The sequence below is a fragment of the Indicator indicator genome, chromosome Z (genome assembly GCF_027791375.1).
Source record: "Indicator indicator isolate 239-I01 chromosome Z, UM_Iind_1.1, whole genome shotgun sequence".
Taxonomy (NCBI): Eukaryota; Metazoa; Chordata; class Aves; order Piciformes; family Indicatoridae; genus Indicator; species Indicator indicator.
In genome coordinates, this window is record NC_072053.1 from 76,717,870 (window position 1) to 76,740,972 (window position 23,103).

Here is a 23,103-nt window from a genome sequence, read left to right on the forward strand (position 1 = left end):
CTTTTGGCAGGCGGGTTGGGCTTGATGATCTCTGGAGGTCCCTTTCAACCTCTAAAATGCTGTGATTCTGTGTATTAAAGGCACAGTTTCCATTTGGTAACTGCACTAGCCACAAATTAGACTTCTAAATTACTTCAGTTTCAGGTGTGAGTGGTTGGCATTGAGATGGATATAACTTTCAGTGCCATGGAAGATATTTTTTGAAGAAGGTCTTCAAACTGACTTGGTAGAAGTCACCTGAAATGTAGATTGTGCTGCTAGAAGCCACATGGATTCCAGTGGTTACTGAAAGGGTTTCCTGTTTTAATGTGCAGGATGGATGTGGTGGGGTGCTATAGAACCTTTAAAGGCTAAAAAGAAAATAAATCTACAGAGTTGACAGTAACAGGAAGGAAAGACTTACATTCGGGCAAGATGAATAGATAAATCGGTCAAATTTGAATTTGTGTTGTATTTTGTTTCAGAAGTTAAACTACCCATAAAGTTAATTTGAAGCAAGCAGTTGCGAAGTGTTTGCCTGGGTTTGGTTTTGGTTTTTTGTTTTTTTTGGTTTTTTTCTTTCTTCCTTTCTTCCCTATATGCCAGTTCATACCAAGCAGCATTTAGTAAGCTGAAGAATGATTTCCCAAGAAAATGTCCCGACTGAAATTCTTGTGTTGAAGCCAACAATTGATATTAGAGAAAAAGAGGTTACACTCCCACCATTAGGTGAGAGTTGAAGAGGTGATGCAGTACCTTGGTCACTGACATACTTGGCCACTGTGTATGCTGTGAAATACAGAAGGTATTGGCATTTTTGATAATGCTTGGCATAGTTTCTGGAGCTTGTTTGAGTGCTCCATGAAGATTTGTGCATTTGTTTCAACAACATGCCTTTTGGAAGTATCTTGTGCAGTATACAGCAATGGAATGTGTTCATTGTTCATTAAAGAGATTGCAGATATCTTTTTAACTACTGTTTCAATATAGGCACTTCTTATGCCACATAGTAAAATGGGAAATTAAGCAGATTGGCTTTTTGCTTGTTCTGCTTTCATTCTGGTTCCAGAATATAGAGTGATTTGCAGGATTCACCTGAAGATGTGAGGATCTGCGGGTTTCTTCCTTTTTAATTCTTTTTTTCCCTCAGGCACACTCCAGGCTTAATGAAATCTCTCTTGAAAAAGCCTGTCAGCCCAGGTGAGGAGGGAAGATAGATACTCCTCCAGAGATCTGTTAATGTGGCAGTTGACTGCTCCCTCCTCCCTGAGTTTTGGCAGGGACTTCTGTCCACACCATGAAATTATCACCTGCAAAATCTCCCTCCTCTGCTTGGCCCCTCAGTGTCACTTGCAGTGTCCCTGTTGTGCATTTAGCAACCAGTTTCCCAGAAAGCCCTTGTCCTGAGCAGAAGCAATGCTGGGAGTTGTAGATGTAGGGTTGCTAGACACCAAGGGATCACTACTTGCTGCTTATTTGCTGCCTAATGTTCAGCCTTGTGGATAGGCTTTGCCTTCTGATTGCATTTTGGATTTAATCTTCTTCAGCAAGAAGAGAGTAATATCAGAATGTGTTACAGCTTAGTGTCCTTCCTATTACTGTCACACAAAAAAAGGTAAAGGGAATCTATATTGGGTAATCACAGAATGATAGAGTGGTCTGTCTTGGAAGGGACCTCTGAAGGTCATCTAGTCCAACCCCCTCTGTAGTAAGCAGGGACATCCTCAACTAGATAAGGCTGCCCAGAGCCCTGTCAAGCTCCACTTTGAATACTCCATATGGCTCCTATATACCCTTCACTGAGGATAATCAGCATCTTATCCTTGGCTGCTTAGCAGTGTTCTGTGTGAAATGAGCTGCGATGGGTTCTCTCTTTCCAGCAGAAAAACTTGGCTTGGTTCAGTCTAGAGTGAGGAGAGATCAATTTAAATAAACAAAGAAAGCAAACTAATTAACTGGAAATAATTAACGTGTCAATCTTCAGATGAACACTTCAGCATTCCGTCTATTAATCCACCAAATATCCACATGCTGCATTCACCTTGTACTGCTGAGTGATGGTGTTAAAGAGCAGAAGGCTTTCAGATACACATCACTGGCCTTGCTTGCCCCATCAAGTAAGCATGAGAGGTGTGTATGAAGCTGTGGGCACTCAAAAATGTGACCTCTGAAGCACATTCCAGGGAACATAGCACTGGCTGACGCTCTTTGCTCTGAGATTTTTCCTTTTAGTTAAATGTTTTTGATTCTTCACCCACCCTTCCTCTGTTCCCATCTCTCCACTCCCTTTCTTTATAACTTTTATCTTGGTGGCCTTGCCTCTGTTCAGCTGGCAGGCAGGAGCAGCACCTCTGAGAGCCAGCCCAGCCACCAGGATGGTGCGGGAGCATGAGCTGTGGGAGCATGTTGCAGGGTCATTACAGCCCTGTCCCACAGCCTTGGTGGCCCCAGCTTAGGTGCCTCTGAGCTGGAGTGGGCTGCCAGGCTCTCGTGGTGTGGCAGGGAAAAGCAATCCCAGGCAATTCCCAGAAAAGAAAGGATAGCTACTTTCCTGCAAACTGTGGTCATAGGTATAAATACCCAGAACACAGAGATTTACTGCTGGGAGTGGAGCAATTTTAGTCTTTTTTTCATCTGAGTTTTTGGAACCTGGCTGTGAAATGGAAGAAGTCTCTGCTGCATTCTCACCCTGCCAGTGGCAACCATGTTTTTTTTTAATGTGCATTAAAAACAGATGTAGTCGAACCATAAGAGTAGATCTAATCAAATTGTTTGTTATTGGTAATATATGTTGAGGATTTTATTTCTTACCTTTTTTTTTAATGAATGTGGCTGTTGATTTTACAAGCAAACGTGATTTAATGAACAGGGAGGCCTTAATTCACTAGGCTGTTTTGCTAAAATCTTTAAGTTTTTGTTCTGTTTTGTTGTTGTTTTTTTTTTTTCCCAGGGGTTTTGGCTTCTTTTTTTTTTCCTTCCCTAAAATTTTCTGTTTCATACCCTGCAGCCAATCTGCAAGTTACTTGCACTCAGAAGAAATTCAGAAATTCCTAGAAACATTGACTTGCTAAGAATTTTGAACAAAGAATTTAAATATTACATTTTAATATGGAACTGTAAAATAGTTCACATATCAGGTTTAGAAAATAGTGCAGTTAAATGTTCACCACTGAGCCCTTTGTGTAGATTTCTTTCTCTGACTGAAGGAGAGAACTGCTTCAGCAGGAGGAGTAGTGAGTACTTTGTCTGCAATGCTGGATTAGGCAGGTGTTGGCTTCCCAGCTTCCCTAGGAAGTGGGATTGGGTACCAAGATGCAGTAGAACCCACTGGCCTGCACAGGTTTTACTATTGCTGCTAAGATTCTGGAGTTTTTTTGGTGTTTCTTCCCTTGAGTAGCTCCCTCTGGGTCCAGCAGAGCCCACAGAAGCTGATCAGGACAGGGGCATGTCCTCTTGCACATCAGTGGTTAGAGGTACAGAGGGTACATTTTCTGCCAGGCTCCCCAGTATTTTGCCTGTTTTGAATACCTCCTCAGTGCTTTGAGAAACTCAACACCAAAAAAGGTAATTTTTGAAAAAATAATCTGTTTTAAACTAGTTTTTACATATTTTCAGCTACTAAGCTCAGAACCTCATTAAGCACCAGAAATGAAAAGCTAGATTGCATAGAGGTAATATACAGCCAGGGCTTGATCCAGAAAGAAATTGTATCTGTGTGAGTACTTCCCTTCAGGAGGGATGTTCAGCCATAGGCATAGTGATTCTCTGAGATACACTGCATAGGTCAGTGCCTCAAATTTCCAGTGTCTCCTTTTCCATTTAAAACAAGTGGATAGGTCTGGATCCAGAGCTGGACGAAGCACAAGTTCTGCATTTGGTTAACACCAGGATTTCACTGCAAACCTTGGTGAAATCTTAGCAACGACATGAACCAGATTTTAAAACCTGTCCTGACCTTAAAAAAAGGTGAAAAAACTCTGAGCATGATCCATTTGTAAGCATTGTACCTTATGCACTTCGCTCCACAGCAATTCTTTTCTGCCAAAAGCTTTAAGAATGATCTCCTGCATCCACAGGTTGACTATCAAGAGTTACCCTTCACTCATAGACTAGAGGGAATCTTGAAAAGTGTCAGTTATGGGATGTCCCTATTACATACTGCACTGTTGACTGCAAATCTCCCCCCAAAAACCCCAAAATTACTAAAGAAAATATTATACTCGCAAGAGGTTTTATTAGAGAAGCTTTGACGTCCTTCTTTTTCTTTGAAGTTTAAGTTCACTGCCTCTTTTTGCTGCTCTTCCTTTTAAACAGGGAAGGAAAATGCCTGTTGGGTACAGCAGTTTCACTGAGCATCTCTTTGAGTATGTGTGAGAAAGTATAAACCACCACCACAACAACAGAAAGTCAGCACAAGTAATGGGCTTATGACAGTGTTTTAAAGAGCTAGGACTTTTTTGTTGTTATGAAAGTAGTATTAGTACAGTGTGTAGGAAAGGCACTGGTGTCCTGATAATACAATTGCCTGTAAAACTGCACGTATATGAGTTTGCAAGGAGGGTTTTGCAGTGGTGTGATATGGTGGAGTTCCATGTATGCTGAAAATTGTGATAAGAAGAGATGTATGTTATCACATCTTGAAACCATCTCCTCCACTTCTGTGACATGGACTGACCATTTAAAAAAAAAAAAAAAAAAAAGGAAGTCTGCATGCTTGTAAGCTTGGCAGTGTGTTTTCTTTGTTTAAACACCTCCATTTTTCATGCCCTAGGAAAATTAAATGCAAAGTGCTTGGAAAAGGCTGGCAGACTGCCAGCATTTTAAAGAGCTGTGAGAGAAGAATTGCTAGGGTAGTGATAGGTTCAGAAACTTCCTGAACCAGCATGAGAGATACCAGTAACAGAAACATCTGGAAATATTTAATTATTTGATAGCTCACTTCATGTATGAATTGTTCCTTAATTTAAATGGAGAGAACTTGTATTAGATTATTTTCATCATTTGACATTGAAGGGTGTGCACGCATATTGCAATTTGTGCCCTCGGTGTGAATTTTTTCCAGGGGATCCCTCACTGCTGTGACCACAGCTGCCCTTGTTGTGGCAGTGTCAGCTCTGGCTCCAGGACTCACTTAGAGTTCATGAGCACTGGAGCTGATAAAATGTGCCTTTCATCTGCATGTGATGCATTGTTTCCTGTCCCTGAGTTACTACAAAAGCTTGAAATAAACCCCCAATCATGGTGTAAGTGGTGAGTCTGCCCTAGAAAGAGGAGCCCTCAAATTCTGATTATAGCCATTGCCTCTGAACCCAAACAGATGACTAGGATGGAAAGTTTGGGTTGGGGCTTAGATCTCCCTCCAATAAGTGAGGTTTTTGGCTCCTTTGTATTGCCATGATGTCAAGGAATATTATGGAGAGTGGCCATGATTCTCCCTTGGGGAACCAAAGTAAACTGCTTGGCCCTTTTCTCTGAGAAAGCCACAAGTGAAGGCTGCTTCGACTCTTTGTCCTGGTCCCTCCAGGGCACCTTCCAGCAACAGCTCCCAGACAGTGCTGTCCTTTCCTTTGCCTTGGAAGCATTCTAGTGTTTTGGCTTTCACAGGTCCTCAAAACCCAAAACCCAAACCAGGCAACACAGACACAATGCCACAGTGGCATTACTTAATTTCTAGACTTGTGATAACAACATGCTTTTGGAAAACAATTAAGTGCTAAATCACAGAATCAGAACCACAGAATTAAACAGGTTGGAAAAGGCCTTTCAGATCATCAACCTATCACCCAACACCATCTAATCAACTAAACCATGGCATTAAGTGTCTCATCCAGTCTTTTTTAAAATCCTTCCAGGGATGGTGACTCCACCAGCACCCTGGGTAGCCCATTCCAATGGACAGAGAGAAACAGCAGTGTTGGTGCTTAATTCACACTCCTTTCCTTCTCTTTTCTTACCATGTTGCAGATTGTGTTAAATATGAATGTTCCCAGAAAACTTACCTAAGAGTTGTGGCAAGGGTTTTGTCAGTGGGTTTGTGCTGCTGGTTATTCCACACAAGAAGGAGACAGCTCATGCTTTTGTGATGCCAGCTTGATGGGACAGCTTTCAATAGTGTCATGAAACTCAGAAATCACAACCAGGGAGAAAGATGAATAGGTGGTAGGTCATGGACAGCCCTTTTCTGCTGTAAATAACTTTTGGGGTCGTCACTTTAAATCTGTTCTACACATGTCTCCGTAGAACATTTCTGGGGAGGAGATTAAGTTTTAAACTGCATCTGTAAATGTAAGTGTTTACATGTGTCTGTTGCAGTGCTATGCAATGAGCTTATGGACATTCCTAGATTTTCCTCTGCCTTTCCCTGTCCTTGTTCTACTGGCCAAGAGAGCCAATGGTATCCTGGGGTGCATCAAGAAAAGTGTGTCCAGCAGGTCTAGGGGGGTTCTTCTCCCTCTCTACTCTGCCCTAGTGAGACTACATTTGGAATACTGTGTCCAGTTCTGGGCTCCTCAGTTCAAGAGAGACAGGGACAGGGAATTCGGTGTAGAGCCATGAGGGTGATTAGGGGACTTGAGCATCTCCCCTGTGAAGAGAGACTGAGAGTCCTGAGCCTGTTTAGTCTTGAGAAGAGAAGACTGAGAGGGAATCTGATCAATGTCTATAATATCTGAGGGGTGGGTGTCAAGTGGAGGGGGCCAGGCTCTTTTCGGTGGTGCACAGTAATAAGACAAGGAACAGTGGATACGATACAAACTTGAACACAGAAGATTTCAACTCAACATGAGGAGAAACTTCTTTACAGTGAGGGTGACAGAGCACTGGAACAGGCTGCCCAGGGAGGTTGTGGAGTCTCCTCCTCTGGACACATTCAAAACCCACTTGGATGCATTCCTACCCTAGGTGGACTACCCTAGGTGATCCTGCTTTGGCAGGGGGGTTGGACCCTATGATCTCCTGAGGCCCCTTCCAACCTCTAACGTTCTGTGATTTTGTATGTAGTGTTTCCCTGCTTATCTCAAAGCCTCCTGACAGTGTGTACAGTGTTGAGTGGGCAAACTCTTTTCCTTGCTTTTTGATGTGTTTGTTCCTGCCTGCACCTTGCACCATCTTCTGAGAGTGACTGAATTTTACACTCAAAGTGCTTCTGGGCAGCAGTGTTTGACAGCCATGAAGGAATCCTGAGAGATCTCTGCATCCAATGCTCTTTTATCAACATAAACTCCTGCCCAAAGTGACCCTGGTGAATACAGTTCTGTGATGCCAGCTAAGGAAAAGGACAAGAGGAATATCCAGGCTGTGGATTCGTTACAAGCACTTTTTGTCTTTTTATGTAGAAGTAATGTAGAGCCGGCTGCAGTAATGTACAGAACATAGGTGCCAGCAGACAGTCACTGTGACAGGCAAGAGTAGCAGGTTTTAACTTATGAGAACATCTCTGAATGATTTGTAGGAAAAGTAAGGCCATCACTGTGTGAGAGATGGTGACACCATTTATGACTTCCTGGGAAAAAACTGTCCTGGTTTTGGGAGAGCAAGAGGGGAAGCAGGGTCCAGCAGTGCTCCTCCTTCTCTGTGTTCTCACTCATTCTGTTCCTCAGTCATGCAGAGCTCAGGTTTTGCAAAACCCCTGTGGTCTGAGCACTAATGCAGGCTTCTCCAGCTGTGGGTCAGGTAGGAGGAGAGAAAACTCTGCATGCCAGTAAAGGAGGAGGCTGGCTGAATTTCAAATAGAAGCAACATCTTGTGCACTGGAACACAGAGCTTGCCAACTCGAGTAGCTCAGATGTGATCCCAGTGTGACAGGCTTTGTAGAGTGCTCAATCAGCTTCAGACATAAGATCAGCCAAATGCTGATTCATTTAGCAGGGAGTGAAGACTCTCCTGCCCAGATCACATTACCTGCCCTGCACCTGTAGCCTTACTGTGGATGCCAATGCTGCATCTTTTTAAAGAGCTGGTGAGACTTGTGTCTCCTCTGATAAATGCTCTTTAAGGCAGGAGCATAGTCAATGATAAATATAAACAGGAATTGTTTTGAGAAAAATTGTGCTGGAAGTACTGTAGAATCATCACATTTGCAGGATGTCTGTCTGGAAAACCTGTCTGATTGTTTGCTGTTCCCAGCCATATATTCTTGTGTGCATAGGCAAAGCATTAACGAGCACAGTTACAGTATCAAAGTTCAGGACAGCAGAGAGAGATCTGGTGTTGGTAAAAATGCTGGTGTCACCAGGTGACTAAGGAATGCTCATTAGTTTTGGAGGAGGAGCAAGTGGATTCATCTCTTGTTCCTCACCTCTCCAAGAAGGTACCAGAGATAGGAAAACCTGTGCTCCTCTCCTCACCTCATAGTTTGCAGAACAGCTGGTAAAAACCTAGCAGATCTGAAGCTTATCAGGCAGGTTGGTTTGGATCTTTATTAGCTGAGACAACCATGATAAATCTCCAGACTACAAAGCCTGCCTATTAAAGACAAACAGCTGTAGGCATTGGCTTTTCCTACAGCACTGACATGGCCTCTCTGCCTTGCTGTACTCATACCCAGTTTTGCTAACCTGGCTTTGTTATGGCCACTGATCTGAGCTCTGCAGGAAAATGGTGAGAAGCCAGCATGTATCAACAAGAGCTTTAAATGAACTCCAGCAAAATCTGATCTGAGTTTGCATCAGGACTCCTCCTTTATGCAACTCCCCTACATGCTGCTGCTGTGTTGGAGCTTGCCTCAATATTCCTTTCATTGTTAAAGCATTTGAAAAGAAAATGAGGCTAGCTCTGATTGGCTTCCTTCAGTGTGTTGCTGAATGGAAAGGGCTTTTGTTCTTCCCTGAAGAAGAAAATAAAGCTGTGTATTTCATTTAGACTAGCAGAGCTGCTCATTGGAAGCAATTACTTTGTTGACTGGAAGGATTTTTCAAGCAATTTTCTTAAAATGTACTATTTGGTTTTTTGTTCTTTTTGTGTTTCAACCCAAAAATTCCTTGGTGAAGAGCCTTTTGCCTCAAAGTTCTCAGTTTCTCTTATGCAGCCTTCCCACTTGCTTTAGGTGCAAGCCCACACATACCTGCTAAAAAAGACAGCTGTAGAAACCTTTTGGATTCATACATCAGTGTGTCTGTTCCAAAACAATCTGACTTACTGTGAGAAGTGCTGAACAAAAACATCCCACAGACACTGTTTGGTGTGTGTACTGGAGGAGGAGTACTCAGTGTTAAGTGCTTTAATTGGCTGGCATTGCAATGGAACATATTTCCTGTGTCCTCAAGGCCCACCTCCTGGACATGCTGGTACCACTGAGCAATGCAGGTGGGCACACACTATCTTCTTGGTGCTGCAGGGCTTTTTTAACATGAAGCAATCCAGAAGCTCGTGGCAGGAATTGGAAGAACTGCCTTTTATTAATCATCGTGTCCCTGTTTCACCCTTTCTCTTAGTCTCTCCTTTTGCTGCCTCCTCAGCCCCATAGGTGAGCTGCAGACCCGTGCAGCTGCTGAAGGTAATTAGCTGGAAGCTGCCTTTGTGTTTTGGTAGTAGTCTTGATTCTACAGTTCTTTTATTGAGGAACAACAGCTGGTGTTATGCTGGTTAGATTTTCTGTTTTGCAACACAGACTCATGATCTCAACCCTGTATTGTGTAAAACAGAAGGCTGCAATACAGTAGGTGGTTTTGACATAACAAGACCTTCTCTTGAGAACTGATAACCTTGCAGAGAGTTCTTGTGTTTTTCCACAGAAAGAGAACAGAGGAGCCTTTTTTTCCTCCTTCTTCTTTTATTTTTTTCCCCTTTTTTCTTTTTTTTTTTTCCTCTTTTGGAGACTTTCAGTGCAGATATACCATTTGCAGCTGGTTTTAAAACTGCTTCTGGAAGTCAGCAGAGTTACAATTTCTTTGACAGCTGACTCCCTGCTTATCTGCTGTCCCCTTTCTTTGAGCAGGCAGCTCAGCCCTGCATCTATGACCTGTGCCTATGGAGTGATCAAAGCAGTGTGCCTTGCAGATGTTGTGAGTGGACCAAGTGTGCAAGATCAGCTAGGAGGGATTAGGTATCTCTAAGGGCCATTCAGAGCATGCAGAACAAATTAGGCTTGTTGTTTTGGATGCTACTGCCTTGTCATTCTCTGAATGCAGTCTGAGGCTTTCCAAGTGTGAAGCAAATGCTTTCACAGGTAGCTATCTCCTGCCTCTGGCAGGCATTGGTGTGGTCTGCACTGTATATAACTGATCTTCCACATTGAATTGAACTGTTATTAGTTATTTTAAGATGTATTAGGTTATTTTAGGATGTAAAGTACAGCTCTGCCATACGTAATGCTGACGTGAATTATTATCAGGTCAGCTTGAGCTGCATCTCAGGGAATTTTTTAAGGTGTCTTGTATTTTGAATAACTGTCCATGGTTTAGGTTTCAGGTAACAAAGATTTTATACTGAACTTTGTTTAAATCCCTTGTCCCTTGAAGGCTGAAGTCCCTGGCAAGCAGGGAATGCTAAGAGGGAAGAATTTTCAAGTTCTTGCCCTGCAGAAGCAGTGAACTCCCCAGCGGGTCTGTAAGGAGGGCTTGCATGAGCACAGCCATGAGCTCTGCCCTAGCAGCAGCTTGCCCTCTCTGTGTCACTCTGAGAGTCAAGTTTTCTTTGCCCTTTGAGGACAGGTGACAGTAGAAAATAATTACTTTCATCCTTGTCAGTCTCCTTAGAGAGACCAAGAAGAGTTCAGTGGGAACAGAGACAGTTCTTTCATGCCCAGCAGCAGAAGACAGAGGACAAAGCTGAGCTGCGGTCAAGGCATGCTGCAGAGAAAACAGCAATGTTAATTTGTCTTCCTTCCTTGATTGGGAGATATGGGCCTGGGTTTAAATGACCTTTGTCTGGCAGTTCTCATGAACACTCTTGAAAGAGATGAAGGTGGCTGGGAACCAGCCCAATTTGGGCATTGAAAGTATTTCAGTATTCTGCTGCAATACAATCAGTCTTTCATGAATAGGTGGGAGTAACTGAACTGAAAGAGAGTACTTTTTTCTTTTTTCTTTTCTTTTCCCTTCATTATTATTGTTTCTTTTTATCATAGCCAAAATCTACATTCTTTTTTGGGGACGCTGGAGCAAACTGTGTGCCAGAGGTCAATGGAATCACATCCTCAGAAACATGCAGATTGAGCAACCTTCAGAACAGTATGGTAGTGCTCTTTTTTGTGGTTTCAGAGGCTATTTATATACAAATCTTTAAGCCACAGTGACGCAGAATGTGTTACTAACACAGTAGCTGAAAGGCAAGCACTATTTGTGGACACTTTTAGGTGCTATACTTTGCTTAGCTGGAGCTAAATTTAGAGCAAGGGAGCAGACTGCTTGAGGTAGAGCACTGTTCCTGAAAACCAGCTGAAAACACCAGGATCAGTTCAATATGCTGAAGGATGCAAAGGCTTCCGCATACAAATGAGCACAGTGACACCAGCCACCACCATGACCACAGGCCCTGGGCATGGGCTCATGGGTTAGAACAGGCTGTCCAGGAAAGTGATGGAGGAGTCTTCTTTCCTACAGGGATTTAAAAGCCTTGTAGATGTGGTGCTGAGTGGCTTAGTGGTGGTGACCTGGCAGTTAATGGTTGGACTTGATGATCTTAAAGGACTTTTCCAACCAAAACAATTCTATGATTCTATGATTTTAACTTTTCTGTTAGTTCCCAGGGTTTTCCACAGGTCTGTACTGGTAAGAGAATAGGATAGCTGAAGATGCACCTTCTTTTCCCCCCCCAGTATTATACATGGTTTGGCAGCATGATTCTTGAAGCTATGCTTTGAAATAAAGGGTAAATTTTATCAATGTCTTCTGTGTCTGCCTGAAGACTTTAAATCAGTATAGATTTTGTCCTATTATGTACAAATGAAAACACAGAGAAGGTGCCTCTGGAATCCAGATATTTACCACAAAAAATGAAACATTTCCAGACTTGTTCACTGTGTTTCCCACTTCAAGTATATTTGAAATATGGGAAATACTGTCTTTACCCCAGTAAAATTATGTGCTGTAGGATGGCAAACACCCTTCTGACAGGGGAAAAAAAAAACCTACTGTACACTGTTGCAGTGATTATTTCTGCCTGATAGTATTTTTAATGAATCTAGACAGTGGTTTCATAGAAGTTGATAAAACACTAAACTTTTACTCTCCCTGGCAACTAAGATGTAAGTTATGGTGTGATGGCATATTTGTCCAGACAAAGAAAATTCAGAGGCATCTCTGAAAAACAAGAGGTAGCTGCAGCCCTTTAAGCCATGTCTCATGTTCATTGTAGAAACACAGACATGGGAAAAAAAATGTATTTTCTGCATAAGCTTTTTAGTCTGGAGTAGAGGAGGCTATAGGGAGACTTTATCACTCTCTACAACTACCTACTTGTAAGTGAGGTGGGCATTGGTCTCTTCTTCCTAACAGCAAGTGACAGGCATGGCCTCAGGTTGCTGCAGCAGAGGTTTAGATTCAATGTTAGAAGAAACTTCTTCACTGAACCCATTATCAAACACTGGAATGTGCTTCCCAGGGAGATGGTTGAATCCCTGTCCCTGGGGGTGTTGAAAAACCCCAGAGATGTAGTGCTGAGGGACATGGTTTAGCACCAGGCTTGGTAGAGTTAGGTAATGATTGGACCTTAAAGGTCTTTTTCAAATAAAATGATTCCATGATTCTAAGTTTAAATGATTAAATATAATTAGGTGCTAAAACCCTGGAATTTACTCTTCTGATAAGCTGTCAGTGTATACTTACCACAAGGAAAGTCTGGGTCCTGCTTGAGTGGTGATGTGTAAAAGTGAATTGCTACAGTGCTGTCTGTAGTACAGTCTGTGCAAAGCTGCTCCTGCTTTAGGGCAGTATTTTGATTTGCTATCATTTAAATGGAGACTAGAAGGTCTTTTTGGGGAGCAGGCTATCCTAACCAACCCAAGAGACATGCTGATTTTCCAGGAAGATCTTTTTCCAAGAAGATCAGTGATACTCCATAACCAAGAGGCCTTACCTCCTGTTGTCCACTCTGAAGCTTATGCACACCATTTCCCCAGAGGAACTCAGCTTCCATGGTGGATTCTGCTTCTTAAAACTGGTTTGTGTAACTAGTTTTAATGCAGTTCCCTTGAGGGGTGTCTACCATAACTTTACCAGCTAGCTATTATCACATAACTTGCACACAAAGGAAAAGGAAAGCACACAAGGTTCTCTTGCAGTTGAGGCAGAGCTGATAACACAGTCACTTCAAGTATCTCTACCTTTTTGTAATGCTTTTTGCTATTCACACTCTGGTACTAGCATGGGAGAAAAAAGATTTTATTCCTATTAAGGAAGCACAGAGAGGCTAGTATTTTTCTCCTAATATTATTAGTTTCATCTTATGTAAGAGTCAAAGCAGTTCTTTACATATTAAATTGCACCCGCCCAGGCTTCATTTGGAAACTTCTGTTGCCACTGGAGCTTATCCAGACATAATACCCATAACACTTAATGTCCTTAACAACAAAAGAAAATACAATTAAACAATCTTTTAAAGCAGAGTTGTTTGGAATCTGATGAACAAACTGTGTTGTCTGAGTGTTGCATTGTGACTGTCCCTGGGAAAGTACCAGAGCGCTGCAGGGGGTATATGGATTTCCAAAGGAAAAATGGGCAAAAGAGGAGGGTTTCAACACAGCCAGGCATGATTTTTATGTGATCAAAAACTGCAGGTACTTGAGAAGTGGTCAAACACCCAAGTCCCAAGCATGCTAAATATACCTTGCAGAGGCAGGCAGAACAAAGACTGGTTTGTGAGCCCTGCATGCATATTGCCAGATGTCTTGCTCCTCCTCAGACGACCTCTTGTTGCAAGCCTTCACGTTTCTGTAGGCATGTTCACTTTGCCACTAGACCTGGTCACCTCCAGGGTGTTCTGTGTCTGGGACCAGAAAGCCTCACACAGAGCCCTACAACAAGCCTCTCACCAGATTCAGACTGGATGTTAGGAAAAAATTCTTCACCATGAGGGTGGTGAGACACTTGAGCAGATTGCCCAGGGAAGTGGTGGAAGCCTCATCCCTGGAGGTTTTTAAGGCCAGGCTGGATGTGGCTCTGAGCAACCTGATCTAGTGTGAGGTGTCCCTTCCCATGGCAGAGGGGTTGGAACTGAATGATCTTTGAGGTCCCTTCCAACCCTAAAAATTCTATGATTCAGGGATGAGTCTATCACCCACCTGGTGACCCAAGTCATGACCATGAGCAATCGGTACCCATAAAGAGGATCCTGGCTGAGTTAGAACTAGGGAATGCAACCAGATTGCCAGGTATGGACTGAAAGGCAGTTTCTTGCTTCTAATTTCCCCTAGACATCTGTTGCATGCTTTTCTTAGTCCTGTCACTGTCCTTTGTCACTGTGACCCAGGGAGACTAGTACCATACGCCTCAGGAGTGCTTTTGTGCTCTTTTTCCAGCAAAGCTATCATCACTTTGGACTGTAGGAGCATTTGTGTCCATAACAGAGCAGAAAGGCTCATCTAGGCTGCCTGGAAGTTGAAAAAGACACCAAAATTTCCTCTGTGTGTCAAGTTTTTTGGCAACAGCACAACTCCATGGGGACTATTTTTGTCTTTACACAGAGGTAAATGCTCAGATTGCTTTGGCAACAGCCAGACTTTTATTCAGAGATTAGCTTTTCATATCTTTATGAATTTAGAAATTAGTTGGAATCCTGACCGCTGGTGTTTAATGACTTCCTGTTTTTGTCTAAAATGCCTTTTATAGATAAAAGGCTTACTTTCCTCTTCAGCAGGGGGTGGTGGTAGGAACACCGTGTCTGTCCTGCAGTCACTAGGTTAATGGTGAATTCCATTTTTTTCCTTAATGACCTTTCAGTCCAAGGGATTGAAATGGACACAGATAAGCTGCCATGGGCTTGAGAGTTCTCTTTTGTTTTTGGGAAGCAGTTTGCACGTGCTGTCTTTGCCAGGTGTTCTTTAAAACATGACAAGTGTACATTTGAAACAAGGAGGTAGTTGAACACCTTTCTTTGGTTTGCAGGTGTCAGTTGAAAAACAATGCTGGTCTCCTCCATTACCCTTAGTGCTTGATTTCTCCTTCAGAGATGTCAGCCAAGGAATACTTGAGGGCAGCTGCATCAGGTGGGCAGAGAACAGCAAACTCGTTTGCAAGCACAAATCAGAGAATGACACCAAGCAAATGCTAACCTAGGCTAGAGTTGAATGACCACCCATGAAATAGATGGGTCAGTTATGGTGGCTTGCTCTGTAGAAAGGCCACACAGGGTCCAGGTGGCAATATACACAACAGATAGGATCTCTCAGTGGAAAGCCAGGAGGCCAAGTGTCAATGTACCCCATCTCCAGCACTTGGTGCAGAAAGGAAGTTCATGAGGACTCCCACAGATATCCTTTATAAAGTCCTGCTGAGGGAAGCTTGCTGCTCTTCATTACCTCTGGTCTGGGCTTGCACACTGGTGTGGGAAGAGAAGATCAGTGGTGTCAGTCACCCCAAGTGTAACTAAGAAGGTATGAGGATTGCAGATGCAGTTCCACCAACCATAGGCATTTTCTGTCTGAGCATCTCCATGCTCAAAGACAGTGGTTGTGTGGCTACTGCTGCCAATGGGTTTGCTGGCTGATGGTTGTTGTCAGCACCCTGTGAATGTCACAGTGGGTCATCTCTATCTTCACTTGGCTCTACAGGCAGCAGGTATAGATGCACAAATGTGTCTGGTTTAAAAGGAGGGCTTAGACCTAAAGATTCCACCAAGCAACTTGTAAGGTGAATATTTAAATAATAAGTTGTCAAGAGCAATATGGGAATGTAAGCATTGGATGAAAAGAGGTAGAGCAAAGGCCAGCCTGTAGCAAAGCCTGTAGCTGCCTGTACACCAGCAGGAGCATCAGTTGTAGTCAAGACTTATGGCCATTTAGGAAATGTTTTAAAATTTGTTTTATTTGTTCTGAAAGGAAAGAAGGTGATGAGGATTAAAGTGATAAACAAACACAGGTGAAATACTAAGTGTTAAGGCCCAGAGTGAGTTGATGGTAAACATATACTGGAACTTCTGTCTTCGTGAGCATGGCTTGCTGCTTCTGCTAGTCCAGCCAGAGCACAGGCAGAGCCCCAAGGGAGCTTTCTTGTTCAATCATTAGCATGTTTTAAACTGGATAAATGGCTCAAGAGGAAAGCAGTCAGGCTCCTCAGAGTGGGGGTGGTTTGTTGACAAAGGTAGCCATGCCTTAAGGAATGTGTAAATTCTCTGCACAGGAGTTCAAAGGTGAAGACAGATACTTGAGGTAGACACATGCTGTGTTCCTCCCAGGAAGGAAAAATAAGTTTTGGAGCAAGACACATTTTCTGTGTTCCTACACTATCCAGCCATCGCTTCATGTAAAGTGTGACCAAGCTCTATAGCTCAAAATCCCACAGAAGGATACCTTAAGTAAATGAATGAAGGAGTTTTGGTAGCTCCTTTTCAACAAGACCATTCTTAGCTGGCATGCTGCATGCTGCTCTCCATGACCTGGGGTGTTTTGCAAGGTCTGTCTTTCACTGTCATTCTCCCCAAGCCTTTTGGAGTCTGTGGATGAGGAGGCAAGCCTTTCATATCTGAAGTTCTGCAAAATTTGCCAAATTTAGCATAAAATTATTTTACATTTATTTAATCAGGTCCATATGTGGTAGTCACTTTTATTTTAGTATTTTGTTCACATAAAAATCCCATGGATGGACACAAACCTTACCCCAACATCGACTGTTTCCAGCAGAAACCACAAAAAAACAGCAACAGTATTTTCAGCCACCAAGAACTGTAAGCTTTATTGTAGTAATGTTGTGAATTGGTGAAAGTGATGTCAGAATAGAATGAAAAGAATTACTTCTGCACTCTGTGTTTACTGTGATAAATGATCTTCATGGATCTTCTCCATATATAACTCCTCAGCATTCAGTTTAGATTTCATTCTCTAATATTTGTGCCTGGGGAAAAGAATACGTAGCTACAAATAAAAACTATTTCATGCAGGACTTATCTTTATTCATGTTATGCACAAGACAATCCACAGTGTGATAAGGAGGGTTATTGATACAACTTACAGATGGCTAGGGCATAAAGAAGGGCAGTTGTGTTGGAGTTAATGAGCTTGCTTCTCAGCCAGCATAGCAAGTGGCTTTCCCTGCTGAGGGCGGGATTGTACTGGGATATGGAAAATCACAGGCATTTCTGTAGCCCTTTTTGGCTATGGTTTTGTTAAATCATCACCCCACAGCATTGCTTTCAGCTTGCAGAAAGTACCACAAGACCCTTCTCCTTGTTGGTCCCTGGCAGTGATGATAAGTGTCATTTCCTCTCCACTGCTGTCTAAATGGAAGAGGTAGTGTAGCCACACATCAAAAGTGTGACTCTGAGAACAGGAGGAGATTTGGAGAGGACTAGGGGAAGCAGGCAGCAGTGGCAGAATGTCAGTGTCCCCACAGTTCAGCTGAAATGGGTATTTTCTGGTTTTGATATGGTAGTGCCTTATCCTGTTTCTGTAATCTTAACCAAAACTCCAACCTCAAGTGAGGTCGGTTTTTCCCCATTCACTCCCCTTGCTCCCTAAGAGAGGCCATTTCCCTATATTTCTCCTCCATATGGACTTCTGCATATTTGCAGGATGTAGTGAGACTATGACAGAAATCAGTAAAGTCAGGGTCAACACTCAGGATGGGTGGAAGAGGGTGAACACAAAGGACACAGTAAAGGGTGTTTCAGAATAGGTGTGCATGGACAAGAGCTGCCTACCACAGGAGTCTCCAAGGGACATAGTGTGTGACTTGGCAGGAGCAGAAGCATTTCTTTTATTTTGCTGTTGTGAGTTAGAGGAATGTTTGTGGAACCAATGCAGACTTGCACTGTCCAAGGCAAAAGGCAAAGAAACCTCAAACCAAAATAAAAAAATGGTTGCTCATGAAATGCTTTGCTTGCTAGCCTGAGAAGTTTCATGAATAGCTGTCCAGTCTGGTATCCTAGTAATGACTGACTAGTTAATCTGTGTTTATTCTCACCTACCTTGTTTCTTTTCAACTGCTGTTTCTTCTTTCCTCTTGTTTTTCATTTTTTTGTATGTGATTTACCATAGTTGTTTCATATACCTAATGCCCACAACAGATTTTACTCTCTTGCAATCAAATCTTGCTGTGAGGCTGTCATTCTTATCCTGGATTTTCCAAGCATCTACCTACCATGGAAATACAGTTCACAGTGGTGCCTCAGACAAGGGTTCAAGACAGATGTGATGTAAACATATTGTGGTCATTGGAAAAGCCCCCAGAGGACTTGGACCACAGCACAGCAAGACACTCTTCATGAGGAGTTGCAGTTCCAGCGCTGGGTGGCAGAAAGCACACAGCAACAGAAAATGAGATTAATGTCATGACTGCTTTGATGTAAGTCAGATACCCTGCTGTAATGCATGCTTCTCAGTCTATATGGACCTTTCTCATCTTGTCTTCTTGAGGCTTTTCAAAAGATGCAGTACCATTTCAGTGGTTGCTTCCAGCTTTCCTGTCTCATGTTTATCCCTCAACCTGGTGGGCATTTCTTCCTCACCCACTCCTTGCCTGCCAGACCTGCATGGCAGACCATGCACCACAGACGTGTACCTTCTGCTGCAAATGAACAGCTCAGTCAGCTTTGTGCTCCTAAGGACTGACAGGGTTGGAGGTAACACCTCAAGCAGCTATCTCTCCAGGCAACAGTGGGCTTCAGCCACCCAAGGACTTACCAACTGCAATTTTATTTGTGCATGTTAGTCTCTCCTAGTACCATGGCATGGCAATGACATATCCACCAAGATGAGCAGATTTGATTCACTGAATGCTTTGTATGTTGTTGTTGATGTAGGTTTGACCAAATCTGTAAAATTAACCTGGAAATTACTCATGCTGCGCTTTGGACTGCTTTCAGCAGAATCCAACAAGATTTTGGTGTATATGGCATCAGGGAGCTGTTGGATCTCACTGTTTTATTATGTGTGATATGTTTAGATCTTCGTTCTTGATGAAAGCAATGCACAACAGATTTCTGGGCAGGGAAGAATTTAACCTTCTAGCTTAGTATCATTTTACTTTGACAAACATTTCAAGTAAGAAGTAGTAAAAAATAAGCTCCAGGCTCTTTCTTTTTTTTTTTTTTTTTCCTTTCAGGGAAAGAATTCAACTTTTTAACAGATGATGTTTACTAAATCTGAATAGAAGCCAAACATTTTTATGTTACTTGCATTATACCTAATTCCAACATGCCCCTTTTCAGTATTTTCCAGGGGACAGACAGTTAAATAACAAATGAGAAAACCCAAGGCATTGTTTGTGTCACCATTTGCAAGCACTTAATTTAATAAGCTGCGGGAGCCATTAGCCTGGTGGGAAGTTTTGCTAGGAAAATCCCAGGGGCTAAAACAAAACAAAACCTACTAGACTGAATGAGGTTGGCTTCAATGGCCTTAAATCCTGGTGAAAGATGAGCAATCTGTTGAGAAGCTTGAAGGTAGCCCTGCTTGCACATAGGTGTGATGCTGAAGGCTTCATGCTCTTCTGCTACCACTTCTGCCATGTGGAAGACACTGACTGGAAAGTCAGCCTGGTCTGCAGCTGGGAGCCAGGGCAGTGAAAAGCCCACACTGCCCTTGGGGACTGGAGCTGGGCAGCATGGGTTTCTCCTCTCCACACTCTGGCTGCCAGCCTGTCATTGACCCAGCTCCAAGTCTGGCATGAGTAGCTGGGTGGTAACTTGCAGAGTAACGACTTGCATTCTCTTCCAGAGTTGGGTGTGAAGGCGACCCTGTGTTTTTATCTTTATTTCATCATTAACATGATCTATACAGAGCATTTAGTTTCTTGCTGAACCACAGTCCACGTTTTCTTGAGTGCATCCATGTCAGGCCTCAGCATATAGGTTATTGGACTATCTGAGATACTAAGAAGCCCAAAGAGGCTCAGAAACTCCATCTGAGACCAGTGTTCAGTGCAGAGGGCTGAATACGGACTTTCGTCAAAGACTTTGGGGCATTCTCAGGGTCAAATGCCTACCTGATTTACTGTACTGCTTCTTTTTGTTGCTGCTTTTAACATACCCAAACAATTATATCAACAGAGTATTCTGTCTGGCTTATTTAGTTTCTTAACAAAAGATTTTTAAAACATCAACAACAACAAAAAAATGTTGGAAAATTGGAAGCTTTCAATTGCAGCTTTGAACAACACTGGGAGAGCTTTCCTGCCAGCCCCATTGTTCTCACTTTGAACTTTTCTGCTACAGGCCTGATGAGGATGCTGTCATCATCTTTTGTCCTTGACTGTAGATTCCATGACTTGCAGCGTTCCCCTCTCTGATGTTCTCCTGAGGCAGAAAATACATGCTCAAACTGGAACAAAGTCCATGACTGCCTCACTAGCTCACTAGTTCAACGTGTGTTGAACACAACATGCACAGTTTCAGCAGCAAGTGATTGAGTTTGAAAGACTGGATTAGTTTCTGCAGAAACCAGCTCAGCAGAGCTGCTCCTCAGCCTCGGTATCAGGGCAGACTATCTTGCAAATAAAGAGATGCCGTTTTCTGCTTTTCTGGAAACAGACAGAATAAAGGGACAAAAGACTTCAGTTCTTTGCATGGGTTTCAAGTACTCTTTTCTAAGACTGCTGGAATCTAAAAGAACTGCAAACAAAAGCTATGAAGTGGGTTCATATGTTTGATGCCACTTTAGCGTGGGAGAGTTCCATCCTGGTGCTGTAAAATTGCTGCCATTCCCTAACAAAGTCATTTGGCCAGAGACATTGGTGCTTTGTACTGGCAGCTTGGCTTCCAACTTCTTCTCCTTTGTGAGCTTTGTTGGTCTGAGAAGTGATAGGCATTGAGTGGCACTGTGGCATCATCAGTTGCAAAGCAAGCTCAGTTTATGGATACTTCTTGGTATGTAGAAAGCCTGTGTGTGGTTGCCTGGTTGGCAACCCGTGACGGTAGCCTGGCACACCCAGCATGTTTGCAGAGGCCTTTGGAAAACATTCTTCTGTTTGGTATAGGTAAGTTTGGTATGCAAACAGAAAGGTGTCTGCACAGCTTACAGTCACCACTGCTCTAGCTGGAAATAGCTGGCACCTCCTTGGCAGACACAGCAGAAATTCTGCGTGCTGTGAAGGCTGACTGTAGACAGATGCTAGACCTGCAGAGAGCATTACTGAACGGAAAATCAGAGGCAATATGTTAACAAATAAATACCAGAGTGACAGGGGAACCTGTTTGAAAACAGCACTCACTGGGTAGTACCAGGAACCCTATTGCTGCTGCCTGCACTAAGCATGGCTGATGATGGTAAGACCTTGGTTTCCACCTCAGTCAAGCATGTCAGCCTGGAAGATCTCAGGAGCACCATCTTTGCTGAGACATAATAGATGTGTAAGGGCTTCCCCAGTGATGCTTATATTTAAAACCTCTTTAACCTTGCAAGGAGTTAGCATCTTCATTTAACTCATTACTTCCAATAAAGTGTGAAACATCTAATTTTATTTCTGCATTGAACTCTGAATTTTGTTCTGGCCCTTATTCCCATCAGAGCCTTGCAAATCAGAGAAAGAAGGGGGAAGCATTTTAATCAGGGTAAGGCTTTTTGGTATTTGCACTGTTGAAGCCTGAGGAGCCTCTGAATGTCTATTGAATAGAGCCCTAAGAAAAGAAGTAGATCTGTTGAAGGACAGCATTTCAGTTCAAGCAGTATGTGCGTTTAGGACTTTCCATTACATAATGGGGCTGAAATGGATTAACAAGACCCAGCCTTTCTTCTTCTTGAGAACTGCTGCCTGCACCACTCTTTCTCTATTACTGATGCTTTGGTCACAGCACTCACAGAAAGGTTTTCTTTGTTGATGTTAGTTTGAGAAGTAAATTGCAGCATTGTTTCTCCCGATCAAGAGATTGATTAGTCAGAGGTCTCTAGCTGAAGGGAAAAAATGTTCCTCATTATCAACTTTAAATGCAAATGTATTTGCCAAGCAGAGTTTCACATGTTGAGTGTGGAGGGGAGTGCCTTGCTCTTTTGATGTGCTGCCTGTAACCATTTAGAGGTCATTGAAAGGCATCCCTCTCATCAGGTTGGTGAAGAAATAATGTGGGAATGATATTCTGGAAAGAGAAAAATAAACAGTACCCCTTCCAGTTGGAAAGATTCTCGTGGTATTTTGATGAGCAATTGTGCAGTTAATTTGTGGGTGTTGTTACATTTTGCCTGCTCTTTCTCTTCCTAGGTGCTTTCATAATCTGCTGGACCCCAGGATTAGTCTTGCTGCTCCTAGACGTTTGCTGTCCGCAGTGCAACGTCCTGGCCTATGAGAAATTCTTCCTGCTCCTGGCAGAGTTCAACTCTGCCATGAACCCCATCATCTACTCCTACCGGGACAAGGAGATGAGTGCAACCTTCAAGCAGATACTCTGCTGCCAGCGCAGCGAGAGCACCAATGGCCCAACTGAAGGCTCAGACCGGTCAGCATCCTCGCTCAACCACACCATCTTGGCTGGTGTCCACAGCAACGACCACTCGGTGGTGTAGAACCGCAGCCAGCCACGTGGCTGACGAAGGGCAGCGGCCGACGCTGCAGAGTGGGGTGGGTAGACGGCCCTGGGGAAGGTAACCCACTCACAAGTTATTCTCAAACACTAATGGACTGCAAGAGCTTCTTTTCCAGGGAGCTTGACATGCCGGCGCAGTGTACTTTGTCTGCAGGACTGGCCATCCTGCAAGGCCTTTGATTTCTACTTTCAGAAAGTGGAAGGCAGGTGCCTTGTGGCAAAGGTCATCAACAGCCCATGGAAAGCCTTGCTGAGAATTTGTCGGACTTTGCTGCGTCTTGGTGCCAGTCTGAATAGACTCTGATTAATTAAGCTTATACCTGCTTCACTGCATTTACATGTAGCCACTTAGTCTTTTTAAAAAAGGGAGTAAAGGGGATAAAAGTATGCCTATCATTTAATAGACATGTAATATTTATCACCATCAGCATGCTTGTGATGAACATTTTCTGTGCAGGGAGTAAAACCGTGCTCTAGTCTTCGTATCCTTAGCCACACTGCCCTAACTACAGTAAAAAC

The 23,103-nt window shown here is 43.1% G+C and overlaps 1 protein-coding gene across 1 annotated transcript in view; it reads left to right on the forward strand.

Annotated features, from left to right (window-relative positions):
• LPAR1 (lysophosphatidic acid receptor 1) overlaps positions 1–22,564 on the forward strand; it is a 55,581-nt gene extending 33,017 nt beyond the window's left edge. The window contains exon 3 of the mRNA XM_054397903.1: positions 22,263–22,564. Within this exon, the coding sequence (XP_054253878.1) occupies positions 22,263–22,564 (302 nt within the window). The remainder of the gene's footprint in view (positions 1–22,262) is intronic.
• The last annotated feature ends 539 nt before the right edge of the window (positions 22,565–23,103 follow it).